The 16,994-nt window shown below is 39.4% G+C and overlaps 3 protein-coding genes across 3 annotated transcripts; 2 read left to right on the forward strand and 1 right to left on the reverse strand.

The window, feature by feature from the left end:
- The first annotated feature begins 1,074 nt into the window (after nucleotides 1-1,074).
- Nucleotides 1,075-4,905, forward strand: LOC105952555 (putative disease resistance RPP13-like protein 3). The gene is made up of 3 exons (XM_012976119.2): nucleotides 1,075-1,581; nucleotides 2,261-2,775; nucleotides 2,947-4,905. The coding sequence occupies exons 1-3, from the start codon at nucleotides 1,193-1,195 to the stop codon at nucleotides 4,737-4,739; spliced, it is 2,697 nt and encodes an 898-aa protein (XP_012831573.2). The 5' UTR covers nucleotides 1,075-1,192; the 3' UTR covers nucleotides 4,740-4,905.
- A 1,391-nt stretch (nucleotides 4,906-6,296) lies between these two features.
- On the reverse strand, nucleotides 6,297-8,283 carry LOC105952562 (Tetratricopeptide repeat (TPR)-like superfamily protein). The gene has a single exon (XM_012976124.2). The coding sequence runs from the start codon at nucleotides 8,206-8,208 to the stop codon at nucleotides 6,472-6,474; it is 1,737 nt and encodes a 578-aa protein (XP_012831578.1). The 5' UTR covers nucleotides 8,209-8,283; the 3' UTR covers nucleotides 6,297-6,471.
- Nucleotides 8,284-9,648: 1,365 nt separating this feature from the next.
- Nucleotides 9,649-10,215, forward strand: LOC148765342 (uncharacterized). The gene has a single exon (XM_088812763.1). It carries the CDS (start codon nucleotides 9,649-9,651, stop codon nucleotides 10,213-10,215), a length of 567 nt encoding a protein of 188 aa, XP_088668889.1.
- Nucleotides 10,216-16,994: the final 6,779 nt, after the last annotated feature.

Genomic DNA, 16,994 nt, shown 5'->3' on the forward strand with positions numbered 1-16,994 from the left:
TTTGTACCCCAAAAAGAAAAACACCAATGAAAAATAAAATTGCCTTTATTATTCAATTGAGGGTGCATTGTGAATGATTTATTGTGTTTTGAGGGTGCAAAGTGCTATTATTATTTTTCGAGGGTGCAAAGTGCCAAAATGGTATATTTCAAGGGTGCAAAGTGGAATTAAGCCTTATAATTACCCAAATAAGAAGGGGTTTTTCATAATTTGACCATACCTAAAAGGGTGGTTCTAATTTACCCTATTACTTTATCATGTCCAGATCACATGTTCTACATATGAACGTGGGAATGATGCATTTTTGGAGGATAAGTGGTGTGCTACTCTTTGTGAGAGTGGGATACAAGTACAACTATCAAATTCTTTTTTCCCTTTAAATAAATATGGTAAATTACACATGCACCCCAAATGTATGCTAAAGTACTTTAAGGTCTCTGTGGTATTAGTAATTACAGCCCCACCCCTGAAACAACTACCGGAGCCAACATTTCATCCAATATGCACTATTTTTGTTTTCCGCGGGGCCGTTAATGCTACCATAGATGAAAATTTATAAATTTCATATAAAATAATAAGGATTTAAGAAATCCCGAATGACTCATTTCACCCCGGCCCTAGCTCTATGTTACCTTCACCACTGTTTGAAACTAATTGTCTGCCCTAACGGAATAAGTTATCCAACGCATTATACATTCCATTAGGGTTTCTAACAATGTTTTAGGACTGATTGTAATTACTATTACTATAGGGACCTTAAAAAGTTATTTTAGCATACCTTAGGAGTGTAGGTGCAATTTGTCCAAATAAATATTGATGAAATATCTTCTGAAATAATGCTGGCGCATTTTTCGGGATTAACATTCTTCAAAGGGAAATTGAAAAAAAACTAATTTCCAAAATGTGACAGAAGATAGTGATCAATATAATATGTTGACTTCCTTGAAACAAGAAATGGTAGTAAGAGTTTATTTTATAGGAGATCAGTTGACTTTTAATTCTTTATTGGTAAAAGACTAGTTCTCCGTTAATTTGTTGCTTCTACAAAAAACAATAAACATAAATTAAATAAATAAGAACAAGTTGGTACCTCACTTGTTATTTAAACCGGGTTCCAATCGAATAAGGCATACAAATTAAGAGCAAGAACAAAAAAAAAAAAAAAAAAAAAAAAAAAAAAGAAATCCGAGATATGGCCGAGGTAGCAATCTCGTTTACGGTCGAAAAGCTAGGTAGCATGTTGGTTCATAAGGTGGCTTTCCTGCAAGGCGTGGCGAAAGAGGTCAAGTGGCTGAAGGAAGAGCTCCAGAGAATGCAATGCTTTCTGAAAGACGCGGAGGAAAAGCAAGGCAACGACGAGCTGATACGCAAATGGATATCCGATATCAGAGACGTGGCCCAAGATGCCGAAGACGTCATCGAGACTTTCATTCTCAAAGTCGACGCCCCGAGAAGGAGATCAAGAGGCCTTCTCGAGACGTGCGCGTGCTTACCCGACCATGTCTACCACCTGGATATGGTTGGAGAAGAGATCGAGTCCATCCGGTCTAGGCTCAAAAACATCAGCAAAGGCTGCGACAGGTACGTTCGTTGTATATATGGGTGGTAACCGTAACAGATTTTTCGATTTCCGTCGATTCTAATCCGAAATATTGTTTTTTTTTAATTTTTATTATGTTAATGCAATCAACATATATTTTACGAATATATTTCTTAAATTAGATTAATTATTACAAACTTCGTCTCTAGTTAATCTTGGTTTTGGGTTTTTGCTAGAATATATTTTATTCTGGATTACGAGCATTCTGATTTTCGGTTTTTTATGGATAAATTTTGCAATATATATGATATTCTGATTTTCGGTTTTTCAATTTTTTTATTATAGGAATTGGAATTTATATGAGATTCTGATATTAATTTCGAAAAAAAAAATCAAAAAACTCTGAGTGTTTCGGTTTTTTTTTTTTTATAGGAATTGAAATATATATAAGATTCTAATTTTCAATCAGATTTTAATTTTTGTATATAATTCAAAATATTTCATTTTTTTCTTCTTCTGAAATTACACATTTACACTTACAATATAAATATTATTATGTATTCTATATTTGAAGTAACTAAAAATTGAAATATTCTAAAGTCCGCCAATTCTGATAGGCAAATTTCCAATTTTGGAACACTTTTAAAATTTTCACATCCAAAAGTTAGAATTTTTAGAAAGTCTAAATTCTGATCAGACCGGTCCGGTTTTCACCCCTAGGTACGGTATTCAAAGCCTTGGCGAGCGGACTATGACTACTATGACGTCGTCTGAAGGCGTTCAATGGCGACGCCAATTGTCTCATTGGCAAAAAGACAAAGACGTGGTGGGATTGGAGGCGGACGTTGAATCGGTGCTTCACAACATTGTTTTTACGAAAAGGAAAGGCCTTGTCATTGGCAGCATTGTGGGCATGGGTGGTATCGGAAAGTCAACGCTTGCTAGGATAGTTTACAACAACGACACGGTCGTCAATCAATTCGAGCGTCGTGCTTGGGTTTGCATTTCAAGTGAATTTAGCCCAAAAGAGATCATCAAGGAGGTCGTGTTGCAGCTGCTGGAGCCCTCTGAAGATAAGTTGAAGGTTCTTGAGATAATGGAGAGGTCGCCGTTGGAGCACCTCAAATCGATGGTTCACGAACGCCTGCAAGGCAAACCATATTTCATAATTCTCGACGATGTATGGGAATCAGCTCATTGGCAATCTCTTACAAGTGCTTTTCCTAATGAAGAAGGTACAATTTTTTTTATACATTTATAATTTTGTACAAGTAATCCTCCACGAACAGGATTATCAAAACTCTTACGATTTACGATTTGATTTGAATATTGATCTCAAGTATATTGATCAATGTGATTAGATATAATGTGTTATGACAATGCTAATTAGTTATATATTTGAATAGATAAGACAAGCATATTGCTCCTCACAACTCGCAAACTAAGCGTCACGAAAGATGATCAGATATATGCTCATAAGATCAAAACCCTCAACCGCGAAAAGAGTTGGGAGTTGTTCCTAAAGAAGGCATTCACTGGCAACAATGGACAATGCCCCGAAGAATTGAAGGCTACCGCGAGAGACATCTTGCAAAAGTGTAACGGTCTACCTTTAGCAATCACCGTTATGGGAGGCCTATTAAAGAAACACGGGCAATCCAAGGATGAGTGGACCAAAGTTCTCAAAGGGATGAACTCTCACTTGAAAACAGGTGAAAGCAGTGTGTCTCATATAATGGAACTGAGCTACCATGATTTGCCTCCGCAGCTCAAGTCGTGCTTCCTGTGCCTGGGCTTCTTCAAGGAAGACGCGACTATTCGCGCGGAGAAATTGATCCAAGTGTGGATTGCACAAGGCTTGATCCCACCAAAGGAAGACAAAGACGAAACCATGGAGGAGATAGCAAGGGATTATCTAGACGAGTTGATCAATCGGAACATGATTCAAGTGAAGGATACAACCAAAGATGACCGCGTGAAAAACTGCCTCATCCACGATTTTCTTCACGATCTAGCCATCACAAAAGCCAAGGAGGAAATACGTCTTGAGATCCTAAGAGATGAGGGAGGGGGTTCTCAATCCTCACAGAAATCTCGCCATCGTGTTATCTACTGTGGCACTGAGACGCCCGTTTTCTCTTCTCAGAAAAACAACCATATCCGCTCTCTTTTCTTCCACGGACACGGCAATAACATTTTTGGCGGTTCAACTGTTTGGAAGAATTTTCAACTCCTCAGGGTACTCGACTTTGAAAACGCTGGCTTGGAATTTTTGCCTGACGCAATTGGCGAAATAGTCGGATTAAGGTACTTGGGGTTAAGAAACAACGACATAAAGGAGCTTCCAAGCTCGTTTAGTCGCCTTAAAAACCTCCAGGTCCTTGATATATCACTCAACTTCTCAATGGAAGTGCCAAACATTATATGGAAAATGATTAGTCTGCGTCACCTTTATATGTCCAGAATCACTTGTCAGGCGTCTCCAAAAGTCGACTACCTCAAGAATCTCCAGACATTGACCTACATCCCGACGCCTCGTTGGACGCGCGAGCACACAACACGAATGACCAGCCTCCGTAAATTGGGCTTAGAGCTAGATGAAAAGTCGGATATAATCAATCTGTTCGACTCACTAGCTATGCTGGCGAATCTTCTGTGTTTAAACCTCCGATGGTATGGCAACCACGACATATTGTTCGAGGACGGGCTACGCAAGCTGCCTTGTCTCACTCAACTCAAACTGCAGGGCAAAATGACCGAATTGCCCACCGTCGGTAATTTCCCTCCAAATCTTTCTCACTTGAGTTTGATTCACACGGCTCTTGATAAGGATCCGATGCCCGTATTGGAGAAGCTGCCCAAGTTGGTGTACCTCAAATTGGATGGCGCGTTCACCGGCGAACAAATGACGATCACGAGAGATGGGCTACCGAAACTCAATGTCCTCTCACTCAGGGAGCTGATTAAGCTGAGGAAAATACGCGTCGGAGCGCGTGGAATGTCGGATCTTAGAAGATTGGAAATCCATAGATGCCCTCATCTCGATAATCTTCCCGGAGAGCTCGAATTTATGGAGCAGCTCGGGGAGTTGAAAATGGTGACGACCGAAGAAATCGTATCGAAGCTACGATATAATCATTCACGCATTTTCTCCCGTATACCATCTCTGCATCTAGTTAGTGTTACATTAAAAGATTGAGTTGATACAATAGTAGCATTTGAAAAAAAAAAAAAGTGTACCTGTAACACTTAAAAGTCTGTAATTCTTTATTTTTTTCCCTTTTTTTTGTGTGTAATTTTATTGAATACATGTATGTTTGAAAAATGATTTAAATTTTATTTGAATAAAATAACTGTTACAGAAATATATTTAGTAATTAATTTAATGTACTATATGCATTTTTTAAAATATGTTTTAATTATGTTAACAAAATAAGAAATAGACACTTCAATAGATATGTAGGCTATAATTACAATTTTTAGTGGCCTAAAGTTAAAACTTCAGAAAATTCATTTCGTAATTATTTTTGATAAATTATGTGCAGTTTTAATTTTTTTTTTTTAATTACATTATTAGTCAATCAAATAAATTTGCTTATTATAATATTTTTGTGGGGAAAATACCGTTTTCGCCCCACAAGTTTGCACCAATTACATATTTGGTCCTCTACTGTTCGAAAAACATATTTGGTCTCTCATGTTTAAAAAACTCAACACTTGGTCCTTTCCGTCAATCTTTCGTTTGTAGAAACGGAATCAAGGTGTGCTCGTCACTGCCTTAACTGGTGAACAAATAAAATATCAACCGTTCACCAATTAATTTGACAAATTCTTGAAATATTTTTAAAAAATATATCCGACGATTTTTTTTTAATTAAGTTTAAATTATAATTTATTAATCGTTATGATGACTTCAACTCTATTAAAAAAAATAGATTCATCAAATAAACGATGGATGATGCTGATATTAGTAATCTTTGAGATTACAATGAGACTTTCAGTTACAAATGTACAAAATAAAGCACGAAGAATACGGCGGCTTTTTTGAAAAATATTGTCTAACATTCACACTTTTATAGTTAAAAATTAAATTAAATTAATAAATATACAAATATAATATAATTATTATTAATAATATGAATATTAATAATTAATTAATAACAATTAATAATTAAAATTGATAGTAAATTGTAAGAGTCAATCAGAGACTATTTTGTAGAAGAAAAGAGCTGAGTTTTAATAATTAAAGTCAATGGTCCAGTGACCAATTGCAACTACACAAGAAATTGTCAAAATTGATTTCTTTAATAATGTCAAAGGTTGTCCAATATACTTGTATTATACACAAAATAAATTTAAATTAATTGCTTAACATGTCTACGCAGTGAAAATACCGGTCTACCATTTTCTAAACAGGTAAAAAGTGGTGTGCTAAAACACTGTCCACCTGATATAAACAACCATTTTTAATCAACTTTACTCACAATTTACAACTTTTAGAAATAAACACTTAAAATCAACTTAACTCACAATCTATAACTTCTACTTTTAAATAAGCTTTTGCAAACACCACCATAATCTGAAAGTAAACTTGTGAAAATCGACAGGAACCGTATGAAAATTGAGAATTTTTTGAAATTGTCTGAAAGTTAAAAATTGAAGCAACTAACTTATATCCCATGGACTTGCCATGCGGTGTTCACATACCCGACGGCATTGTTTCTAGAGACTTATAGCTATTAAAATTGCAGACATATTTTCGTAAAATGAAGACGCGAGCGACTTTTATGCAAACAAAAAATAAGCATATCCTTTTTGCTAATACAAATTACATCGGAGGCACTGTTAGCAAATCCCCCGTAAACTATACTATACTATAATGCTACGAGGAAGCAAGAAAATTACGTTACGTAATTCACGAAGTAGCCATTCTATGACGTGGCACAGTCCATCCAACTAGACCCCGGTATTTTGACAAGACCCTTCTCTTCGATCCCTACCCTCAATCTTTTAGCATCGTCCCATCTCCCGGAAGATGCATATACATTAGCAAGAAGAGAACGATAACCGCTACTATCGGGCTCGAGCTCGAAACAATTCTTTGCAGCAACTTCTGCAAGTTCGACATTGTTATGCAAGCTGCAAGCAAGCAGCAAAGCACCCCACACTCCCGCATGTGGCTGCATCGGCATTCTCTTAATCAACTCATAAGCTTCTTCTAATCGCCCAGCCTTACCCAAAAGATCAACCACGATCGAGTAATGATCCTGCGACGGGACAAGTCCGTGCGTTTCCATTGACTTGAAGCAACGGTAGCCTTCTTTGACCAAACCGGCGTGACTATAGGCGGTCAATATTCCGGTGAAAGTGACCGCGTTCGGGATAATATCGGCATCCATCATCTCCTCGAATAGCTTGATTGAATCTTTCGCTCGACCGTTTATACCACATGCTAAAATCATTGCGGTGTACGCGACTAAATCCCTGTTTTGTAAGCCGTTGAATAGTTTATAAGCTTTTTCGATATCTCCACACTTTGCGTACAGGTCAATGAAAGATGTGGCCAAATGATCGTCCATTCGGATCCCTGATTCTCTCATGTACGATTCGATCCAAGCACCGTACTTTGAATCTCCCAGTTGAGAGCAAGAGGAAATAACACTTGCTAACGTCATTTTATCGGGCTGAAAATTAACGTTTGGCTTCAGCATTTCGTCGAACAACTGCAGTGCCTCTTTTGCCCGATTGTTCTGAGCGAAGCACGCAATCATGGCGTTGTACAAAAGCAGGTTTTTCTCGATCACTTGATCGTAGAGATCTTTCGCAGACTCTACGTTTCCATACTTTGAGTAGGCGGAAATCATTGTGATATACGAAACAATATTCCTCTCCGGCATTGCATCGAAAAAGTTGCGCGCCAACTCTATTTTACCACATTGTATGTATCCAGTAACCATCGTGTTCCAAGAAGCGGAACTCCTCTCCGGCATTCGACGAAACAATTCATACGCCTGCTCCATATCCTTCGCTCTAGCCAAACCCGAAACCATGGAATTCCAAGATATCACATCTCTCATCGGCATTTCATCGAACACATTCTGTGCCATTGCCATGTCCCCATACTTCACATAACCATCTAACATCGAGTTCCAAGAAACCACATTTTTCTCAGTAATTTCATCAAACAGTTTACGGGCAATCATCAAATCCCCCATTTTCAAATAGAAATCGACAAGAGCGGTCTGAACAAAAACAACGTTCCGAAAACCAAACTTCTCCACTTGCCCATGAATCATCAACCCACCTATTTGGCATAAAATCTTAGCACAAGCCTTGAGCGCAGAAGATACGGCAAACGTGCTTGGAAAAAGCCCGGAGCTATGCATCTGTACGTAGAGAGAGAAAGCTTCTCTAAACTGCCCATGTTGAGAAAGATAACGGATTGTACACGACGTCGAGAAAACATCCGGGTTTTGCATACGCCGGAGTATCGATTTGACGTAGTGAGAGATTCTTGGAGAGTAATGGGATGAATATTTGAGGGTCTGACGGATTAATAGTGGCTCGAGATTCTTGAGACTGTTGATTAGTATTTGGCAGTGGAGCTCTTTTGCTTGATCGGTGGTGAGAGATTTTTGCAGCAAACTTGTTAATTTTGAAACTTTCATTGGGAACAAATAGTATAGAGATGTTGAATATTAAGAGAGCCGATGTGAATCATTCTCACTTTCATGAAAATTTACGCCTTCAACCTTTGGCACATTATATGATCTCATTCTTAAAGAAATTCACTAATGCTATTCATAGTGCAACTTTTACTATCTTGCAGTGTATTTTTTCTTCATTTGTAATTTTTTTTAAAGGAAATTCAAAATCCTCTTAAACTCTCTTCAACCCCCTTCGAATTCCGGCGAACTAAACGAGCAATCCGATAACGACTTGAAGTAAAACTCGAACTTCATTTCGTCAATGCAATGTTTTATTGTTGTATTATTAACAAATTACATCAATTAGAGGTTGGTTTAGGTCGTCGATTCGATGGAAATCGAAAAAAAAAAAACCGTGTTTCGTGCAAAAAAACACGAAATTAAACTCTTTATTTCGTGATTTTTTGCACGAAATGCACGTTTTATTTCGGATTCCGTTTTGTTTCGTGTAGGTCTACAATAAATTAAAGATTATATTTCGTGAAGTTTCTCACGAAATATAAGCTTTAATTTTGTTGTATCATACACGAAACTTTTTAAATTTTTTACAATTTCTCTTTCGTTTCGTGTAGAACATCATGGGATGTCACCTTACATTTCGTGACTTTTCATACGAAATGGAAGCTTACATTTCGTGGTGTTCTACACGAAACAATGCATTTTTTTTTTGTTAACTAATAATTATTATTTATGCATTAAAGTAACTTGTTTAATGTCTTATTTGGCAGATGTGTCGCAAAGGCAAGTCAAAGGCACTTATGCGAGCAATTCGTGCTGAGGTCGAACATCAAGAGCGGGAATGGATAACTATCTCTACATGACGTTGGAGAAAAATAAAGAGATTTGCTGCTGGTGGGACATCGTGTAATGCCCAATCATCTCCTACATGGCCAATAATAAAAATATTGCATCATGCATATAGTTAGAAATCATTATTCGTGATGCATGATCACGACTACTTGCTACACATGCGCCTTAGTTGTGTTTTAATACGTGATCGAATACTTTTCTTAAAATGTGCTAATGCATATACATGTTATTGAACTTCTACTTTATGATTTCATATGAACTTAAGTGATTTATTGCAGTCGGAAGCTCAGTTCATCGGTTAAGAGGGGATCAATGTGCTAAACGGTCATATACTTGTCCTAATTGCATTTCTACATATCAATTACATTTTAATATGATTAATTCCATACATAATTACTTGAATCACATATTAAGCTAAAATCAATGGTATGCAAAAGGGTGCAATTTGATTAGTTGGTTGACTATAACTGCGCTTTTTGTGAAAGTCGAGGGGAAGACGTTATGCATTGTTTGTTATATTGCTCGTTATCTCGACAAATATGGGCTATGAATGATGTTCCGCGGTCAAGTTATTTAACGACGAAAACAGACATGAACGAATGGATGAGAGAAATCAGAACCAACTCCGAGACCATTATTGTCGAAAAATGTGTTCTACTTTGTTGGCAAATATGGAATGCTAGAAACAAGAAAATTTTCGAAGGGGATGTTCCAAATGCCATGGATATTGCAAATCTATCGAAGAAGTTGTGGAGCGAAATACATGCACCCACAATAGAGGTTTTGCGTCCAAAAATTCAGAGGACTAATGAAGATGGGCGATGGCTACCCCCTAACCACGATGAAGTGAAACTAAATTTTGACGCAGCAGTGAATAATGTTGACGGTGCATGCAGCCTACGTGTGATTGCAAGATTAAGTACAGGCGCATGTCTGGAATGGCTACCTAGAAGGATAAAACAACATTTGGATCCGACTTCGGCGGAGGCTAAAGCAGGAATAATGGCAATGGAGATGACTAAAATCCACAATTGGGAAAATATAATATTAGAAGGCGATTCCTTGGTCGTAATATCAGCCATTAAAGATGCCTCGATTTCTCGAGCAGAATATGGTAACATTATAGCAGAGGTTGGGAGAAAGTTTATCGAAGTTTAGAGCTCAACACGTTCGGCGAAATGGTAATAAAGCAGCCCACGAAATAGCGGTTTTGTCAAAGAAAAAACCATATTTTGTTCATGAGTTACCTGAAGTAGATTTGGATATTGTATCATCTGATATGTCTTGAATGAAAAACTCTAATTTTTTCGCATCGTGATTTATATTACATCCGTCTCTTATTCTTTTATTTTCAATGGTTCACAGTTTGGCTCGATTCACCCATCCAGAGGCCTTCGCCAAGGCGATCCTCTTTCGCCATATTTATTTATTTGCTGTGCAGAAGCTTTGATTCTTATGATCCACAAAGCAGTGGCTGATGGTAACTTTCAAGGCATCAAGATTGCTCCAACGGCGCCCACGATCTCCATCCTGTGTTTTGCCGATGATACACTACTTTTTTACCAAGCGACCGAGGCAGATACTCGGACTATGAAAGGAATCCTTGAGACATATGCAAGAATTTCCGGTCAAGAAATTAATTATGAAAAAACGACCATGTGTTTCAGCCCAACCACCCCCCAAACAATTAAAAATTCAATTCATGGTATTTTGGGATTTCAAATAGTTGATCGTCATGACCAGTATCTTGGCATGCCTGCTTCAATGGGCCGACCTAGAAAGGATATCTTTAACTACCTTCGAGATCGACTTTGGGCCATAATTAGAGGATGGGAAAACGGGAATGGTAAACGGGAATGGTAAACCTATGGCATGGATGAGCTGGAGTAAGATGTGCTTGCCCAAAGCTAAAGGTGGTCTTGGGTTCCGGGATCTTAAGAGCTTTAATCTCGCTCTCCCAACCTGGAGGATCCTTACAAACCTGGATCTTCTTATTTACAAAATTCTTAAGGCGCGATACTTTCCAAATAGCGAAATTCTTACAGCCTGGGAAGAGAGCCGTCCATCGGCTACGTGGAAATGTATCCTTAAGGCTCGGGAACATCTTGTGGGTGGGATCAGACGAAGGATCGGAGACGGTAACAATACATCTATTTGGGCAGACCCCTGGCTAGCAGATGATGGAAATTTCAAAATTATTACACGTAGACCTTTTCACACAGCAAAACCAGATAGAGGTTCAGAATTAATTGACGACACGACCGGTTTTTGGAACAAAACCCTCATCGATGACCTCTCTTGGCCGGTTGACCGCGATCATATCCTTGCAATTCCGATAGGAGCTCGTCGAGTGGAGGATATCTGGATTTGGCACTATTCGAATCATGGGAGGTTTACGGTGCGCTCATGCTATCACAACATAATAGCGGGCGCTCGCAACTCGGCACAAGATCAAGCTAATAGAGATGGCTCGGGAAGTGGTGCGGTATCTAGAAAGTGGGACAAGATTTGGAGCATCTCACTTCCCCCGAAAATTAGATTGTTTTTATGGCGCGCATGTTCAGACATTTTACCGACTAGAGCTGAACTTTTTCGACGAAAAATACACGACCGTCTAATCTGTATGCATTGCGACGAGAGGGTAGAAACATTCTTGCATGTAGCTCTACGTTGTAATGGTATGGATAAGTTATAGGCTGAGCAACCGTTTGCACTTGACAGTAGTTCCGACTTCCTCTCTACATGGGACTGGTTTGAGAAAATGCAACTGAAATGGAACGAGGATAGTCTACAGCTTGCAATAATCATAACTTGGAAAGCTTGGGAATCTAGGAATAATGAGATGCATGGAGAACCAAGCCTCAAGCCGCTGGACTTTACCAACTGGAGTCGATCGTATTTGGAGTCGTATAAACAAGCACAATTTCCACCGGGGATTAATATGACCCAACGCCATCCCAGCAGATGGAAAGCTCCACCAGTGGGTCTTATTAAAATAAATGTTGATGTCGGTTTTCCAAATGGGATGGACTTTTATTCTACTGCGATGGTGGCTCGAGATTGGAACGGAAAGTGTTTATGGTGGAGTGTATTGCAGCGTCCGGATAGACCAAAAGTGATCGAAGGCGAAGCTCATGCGATTCTTCATGCACTTACCACGGGTCGGAGTAGAGGCTGAGAAGAAATTATTGTTGAGGGAGATTGTCTGCCCATCATCGAAGCCCTCACCAAAGGCGACCTTCTCGAGTCAATGTATGGTGCTTTCGTGGAGGAGAGCCTGGCTCTGTCCAAATCTTTTAGAAACTGCACCTTTTCATTTGTCAAACGAAATGGTAATAGACTAGCTCATTTGTTAGCTGCTAAGGTGGATTTATCTTGTACTGACGATGAGAACCTTTCTTTTATGTATGGCGAATGATGCCAAATAAAAATAATTTGTTTTCAAAAAAAAAAAAAAAACAGATTATGTAAATTTTCGGAAAATAATTTTAATTTGGGGAATGTCATTGAAAATTTTCAACTAACTTCTGGATAGAATTTCTGAGAATCTTATATATAATTCAATTCAATTTTCGAAAAACAATTGATATGAGAATTTGGCAGATGAGATAGGAAGTAGAAGAATAGGAGAATAGAAGAATCAAGAGGAAGAGTAATTGAGTAGGAAGGTAATTTTATTCATATCCCGTACTGCATACGTCCCAAGCTATTTATACAATCTACTGGTAAACTAACTATGAGAAATAATAGCAATTAAAAAAAGGAAACAACTCCAAAAGAATAGGGAACCACTAATCACGTGAGTTCCATTTATTTAGCAACTAATTAACAACCATGACCAAGTCTTCTCCAGTCCAAGTTGGCAATTAAAACATATCATTCCCTTCCCCTTTACGAATCCTTGTCCTCAAGGATGATGTTTGGGTAGGACTTTGAAAATTGCCATTGATTTTCCCAAGTTGCGTCTTCAGGTAGAGCACCAAGCCACTTAACCAAAATTTCAACTTTTGGTCGATATTTCCCCTTCTGTATAACGCGACGATCAAGAATTGCTTCAGGCTGTGGGAGAATTGTTGATGAGTCAGAGATAGATGGCAGTTGAGGCGAAATGGGAGGAGTTGAACCTATATGCTTCCGCAGCAAACTTACGTGAAAAACATTATGGATTTGCGAACCAGCTGGGAGGTTCAGCTTATATGCAACTGGACCGATTTTCTCGATTATTTGGAATGGTCCAAAGTAACGAGGTGAAAGTTTAAGAGATCGTCGAAAAGCCACGGATTTTTTGCGATAAGGTTGTAACTTCAAATAAACATGATCTCCCACTGTGAATTGAACATCCCGGCGATGTCGATCAGCCTGACTCTTCATTCTATCGCGAGCTTGCAATAGATTAAAACGCAAGTCACGCAAAATAGAGTCCCTATCGCGTAGATACTCATCTACCGCCTCAATCCGTGAAGTGCCTGGGATATATGATCCCACGTTGGGAGGGGAAATGCCATACACTGCCTCAAATGGTGTTACTTTGGTCGATGCATGGACCGATGTATTGTAACTGAACTCAGCCCACGGAATCCACTCAACCCATTTTCGTGGCTGGTCTCCAGCGAAGCAACGAAGATATTGTTCTAAGGTGCGATTTACCACTTCGGTTTGGCCGTCGGTTTGTGGATGATAACTCGAACTCATATCGAGTGTAGTACCTTGGAGTCGAAACAAAGTCTGCCAAAAAGAACTCACGAATACCTTGTCACGATCACTAACTATGGAAGTTGGAATCCCGTGAAGTCGAACGATATTGGCGATGAAAACCTTAGCTACTGTAAGAGTTGTATATGGGTGTTTCAACGGAATGAAATGAGCATATTTAGAAAGTCTATCCACCACGACCATGATTACAGTAAACCCATTTGAGGGGGGCAACCCCTCTACAAAATCCATGGATACTTCCGTCCATATGCGATCTGGAATAGACAATGGTTGTAACAATCCGGCAGGCCTCATGCAATCTGTTTTAAAGCGTTGACAAGTCTCGCATGTTTGTAAGTATTGCTTTACTGCACGACTCATATTAGACCAAACAAAAGAATGCTTAACTCTAGCTAAGGTCTTATGAAACCCAAAATGACCACCTACTTGATTTTCCTGGCCTTTTTTGTATTCAATGACGTAGTCATATCCAAGAATTTTGGGCAGCCAACGTGTTTGAGCTGGAGTTGTTATCCGCTGCTCCAACAAATACTTGAGACTTCTTTGGTCTGTTCGAACGATGAACGGCTTGCCGATTAAATAAGGTCGCCACTTACGGACTGATTTAACAATAGCAATCATCTCCTTCTCGTACGTGGACAATGTGAGTGCTGACCCTTTAAGAGCTTCACTGAAATAAGCAATTGGCCGATTATTTTGTGACAATATGGCACCGATTCCAAGTCCACTTGCATCATATTCTATCACAAATGGCTTTGAGAAGTCAGGAAGATTTAATATCGGCGGTGAGGTCAAGGCTTGCTTCAACCGATTAAATGCCTTGGTCGCTTCTGGACTCCATCGAAAGCCTTCATTCGTTAGCAATTGCGTCAATGGTGCCGCAATACTTCCAAAGTGTTGGATAAATTTTCGATAATATCCCGCCAGGCCTAAGAATCCACGGAGTGCCTTGGTTGTCGTCAGTGTAGGCCAATTGAGAACAACTTGTATCTTGGCTGGATCGACAGCCACTCCTTTCTCTGAAATAATGTGTCCCAAGTAATCGACTTGTGTTAAGCCAAATCTACATTTTGATTGCTTTGCAAATAATTGATTAGTGGATAAAATTTTGAGTGCAATCTGCAAATGTGAAAGATGATCAGCCCAAGATTTGGAATAGATCAATATATCGTCAAAAAAAACCAAAATAAACTTCCGTAGATATGGTCGGAATAGATCGTTCATCAAACTCTGAAATGTGGCGGGTGCACTAGTGAGCCCAAACGGCATGACCATAAACTCATAATGCCCTTCATGTGTCCGAAATGCTGTTTTTGGAATGTCTTCCAACTTAACTCGAATTTGATGATATCCAGATCGTAATCCAATTTTGAGAAGAATTTTGCCCCATATAATTCATTTAGCAATTCGTCAATGACCAAAATTGGATAGCGATCTTTGATTGTGATGGAATTTAGTGCCCTGTAATCCACACAAAAACGCCATGTCCCGTCAGCTTTCTTAACCAACAATACCGGCGAGGAGAACGGGCTGGTGCTTGGTCGGATCAGCCCCCCTTGCAAGAGTTCTTTCACTAATTTTTCAATCTCAGCCTTCTGGTAATAAGGGTAGCGATAAGGTCGCACACTGATTGGTTCGGCATTGGCTTGTAAGGTAATACGATGGTCATGTGATCGCTTAGGTGGCTCAGTAGGGAGTGCAAATACTTGTGCAAATTGATCAAGAATCCCCTGCAATTCATACGGGTATATATTTTTTCCACTATTAGTTTCCAATGACTCAATCTGAAGCAGAAATCCATTACCTCGCATGCTATAGAATTCTTTATCGGTAAGAGCTGTGGCATTTGTTCGCCTTAGGCCTTGAAAGGTATGTGGAAATCCTTTAACCTTGAAAGTTATAGTTAGCCGTTTGTAGTCGGTTTCAATGGGTCCAAGAGTTTCTAGCCATTGTACACCGAGAACCATTTGACAAGCTGCGACCGGAAGAACGTAGTAATCGGCTGTGACGGCTTGACCTTGAATGTTCAGTGTAAGGGCTTGGCATTGTCCTGCACAGTCTATTTTCTCACGATTTGCAACTATCACCTGAAACTTCTTATCGCGGCTTACAGGTAATCTAAATTGAGACACGATACTATGATCAATAAAATTGTGAGTACTACCTCCATCAATGAGTACGGTAATATCCTTGTTCTTTAGTTTATCGACGACACGAATGGTTTGTGGGTGTTCTGTGCCTGCCATAGCATGAAAAGAAATTTCTGGAAGTGCTTCAAAGAGATCGGGTTCAATGGGAGTGAGATCCTCATTGTGGCTTGAGTCTTCAGGATATGGGTTATCCTCGATCATAAATAGCTGGGGCCGCTCACATCGATGACCAGGTACAAATTTCTCGTCACAATAGTAGCATAATCCCTTTTCACGCCGCTCTCGTGCCTCTTGGTTGGTGATTCGACGAACGGAAATTTGGGCAGCAGGATTTAGTTTTCCTCGTTGATTGGGTAGAGGGCCTAGGATGCTCGTCGTGGGATTGCTTGTGGCTTTAGGAATTGCTTGGGTCGTTTGCGGGCGGAAGCTATGGGGAGTTTTTCGATGTAACATGTTCCTTTCCTCCACAAGTCTTGCTACACCTATTGCATCGACTAGGGATTTAGGTTGTTTAATTTTAACATCAAGGCGGATCTCATCGGACAGACCTGCAATAAAACAACCAATTAAAAATATTTCGGGAAGACCGTCTACTTGATCGGATAGTTTTTCAAAAGCTTCCTGATACGCTGCCACCGTTGTAGTTTGTCTAAGGCGGGTTAGAGCTTCAGAGGGATTTTCATAATCCGTTGGTCCAAAGCGGCGGATAACAGCCTTGGAAAATTCGTCCCACGTCAAGGGCCCTCGAAACTTTGTCAACCATCGATGCCACTGCAAGGCAATCCCTTCAAGATGAAATGAAGCAAGCTGAACTTGTTGTTCCGGGGAAATGTTTTGGAACTCGAAATACTGCTCAGCTTTGTAGATCCACCCCGTTGGATCCTCTCCGATAAATTTCGGAAAGAATAACTTAACGTGGTGAGTGTTTTGCTCGATGATGGTGTTCGTTAGGTTGCAGCGGTTGGATGTTTCCCCATATGAGAATGGATTGGTTTCAGTAGGTGATTGGGTTTGTTCCAATCGTAAGGCTTTTATTTCATTAAGAATTTTCTCAAATCGAGACTCGTGATTGGC

Source organism: Erythranthe guttata, chromosome 14 (genome assembly GCF_056151865.1).
Source record: "Erythranthe guttata isolate IM_541 chromosome 14, IM_541, whole genome shotgun sequence".
Taxonomy (NCBI): Eukaryota; Viridiplantae; Streptophyta; class Magnoliopsida; order Lamiales; family Phrymaceae; genus Erythranthe; species Erythranthe guttata.

What these genes read in the sequence shown, in the direction of transcription:
- LOC105952555 (XM_012976119.2), top strand. Translation starts at nt 1,193, where the DNA reads ATGGCCGAGGTAGCAATCTCGTTTACGGTCGAAAAGCTAGGTAGCATG. An exon ending in ATCAGCAAAGGCTGCGACAG is followed by an intron (nt 1,582 to 2,260) that starts GTACGTTCGTTG and finishes TTTCACCCCTAG; the next exon opens with GTACGGTATTCAAAGCCTTG. An exon ending in TGCTTTTCCTAATGAAGAAG is followed by an intron (nt 2,776 to 2,946) that starts GTACAATTTTTT and finishes ATATTTGAATAG; the next exon opens with ATAAGACAAGCATATTGCTC.
- LOC148765342 (XM_088812763.1), top strand. Translation starts at nt 9,649, where the DNA reads ATGAACGAATGGATGAGAGAAATCAGAACCAACTCCGAGACCATTATT.
- LOC105952562 (XM_012976124.2), bottom strand. Translation starts at nt 8,208, where the DNA reads ATGAAAGTTTCAAAATTAACAAGTTTGCTGCAAAAATCTCTCACCACC.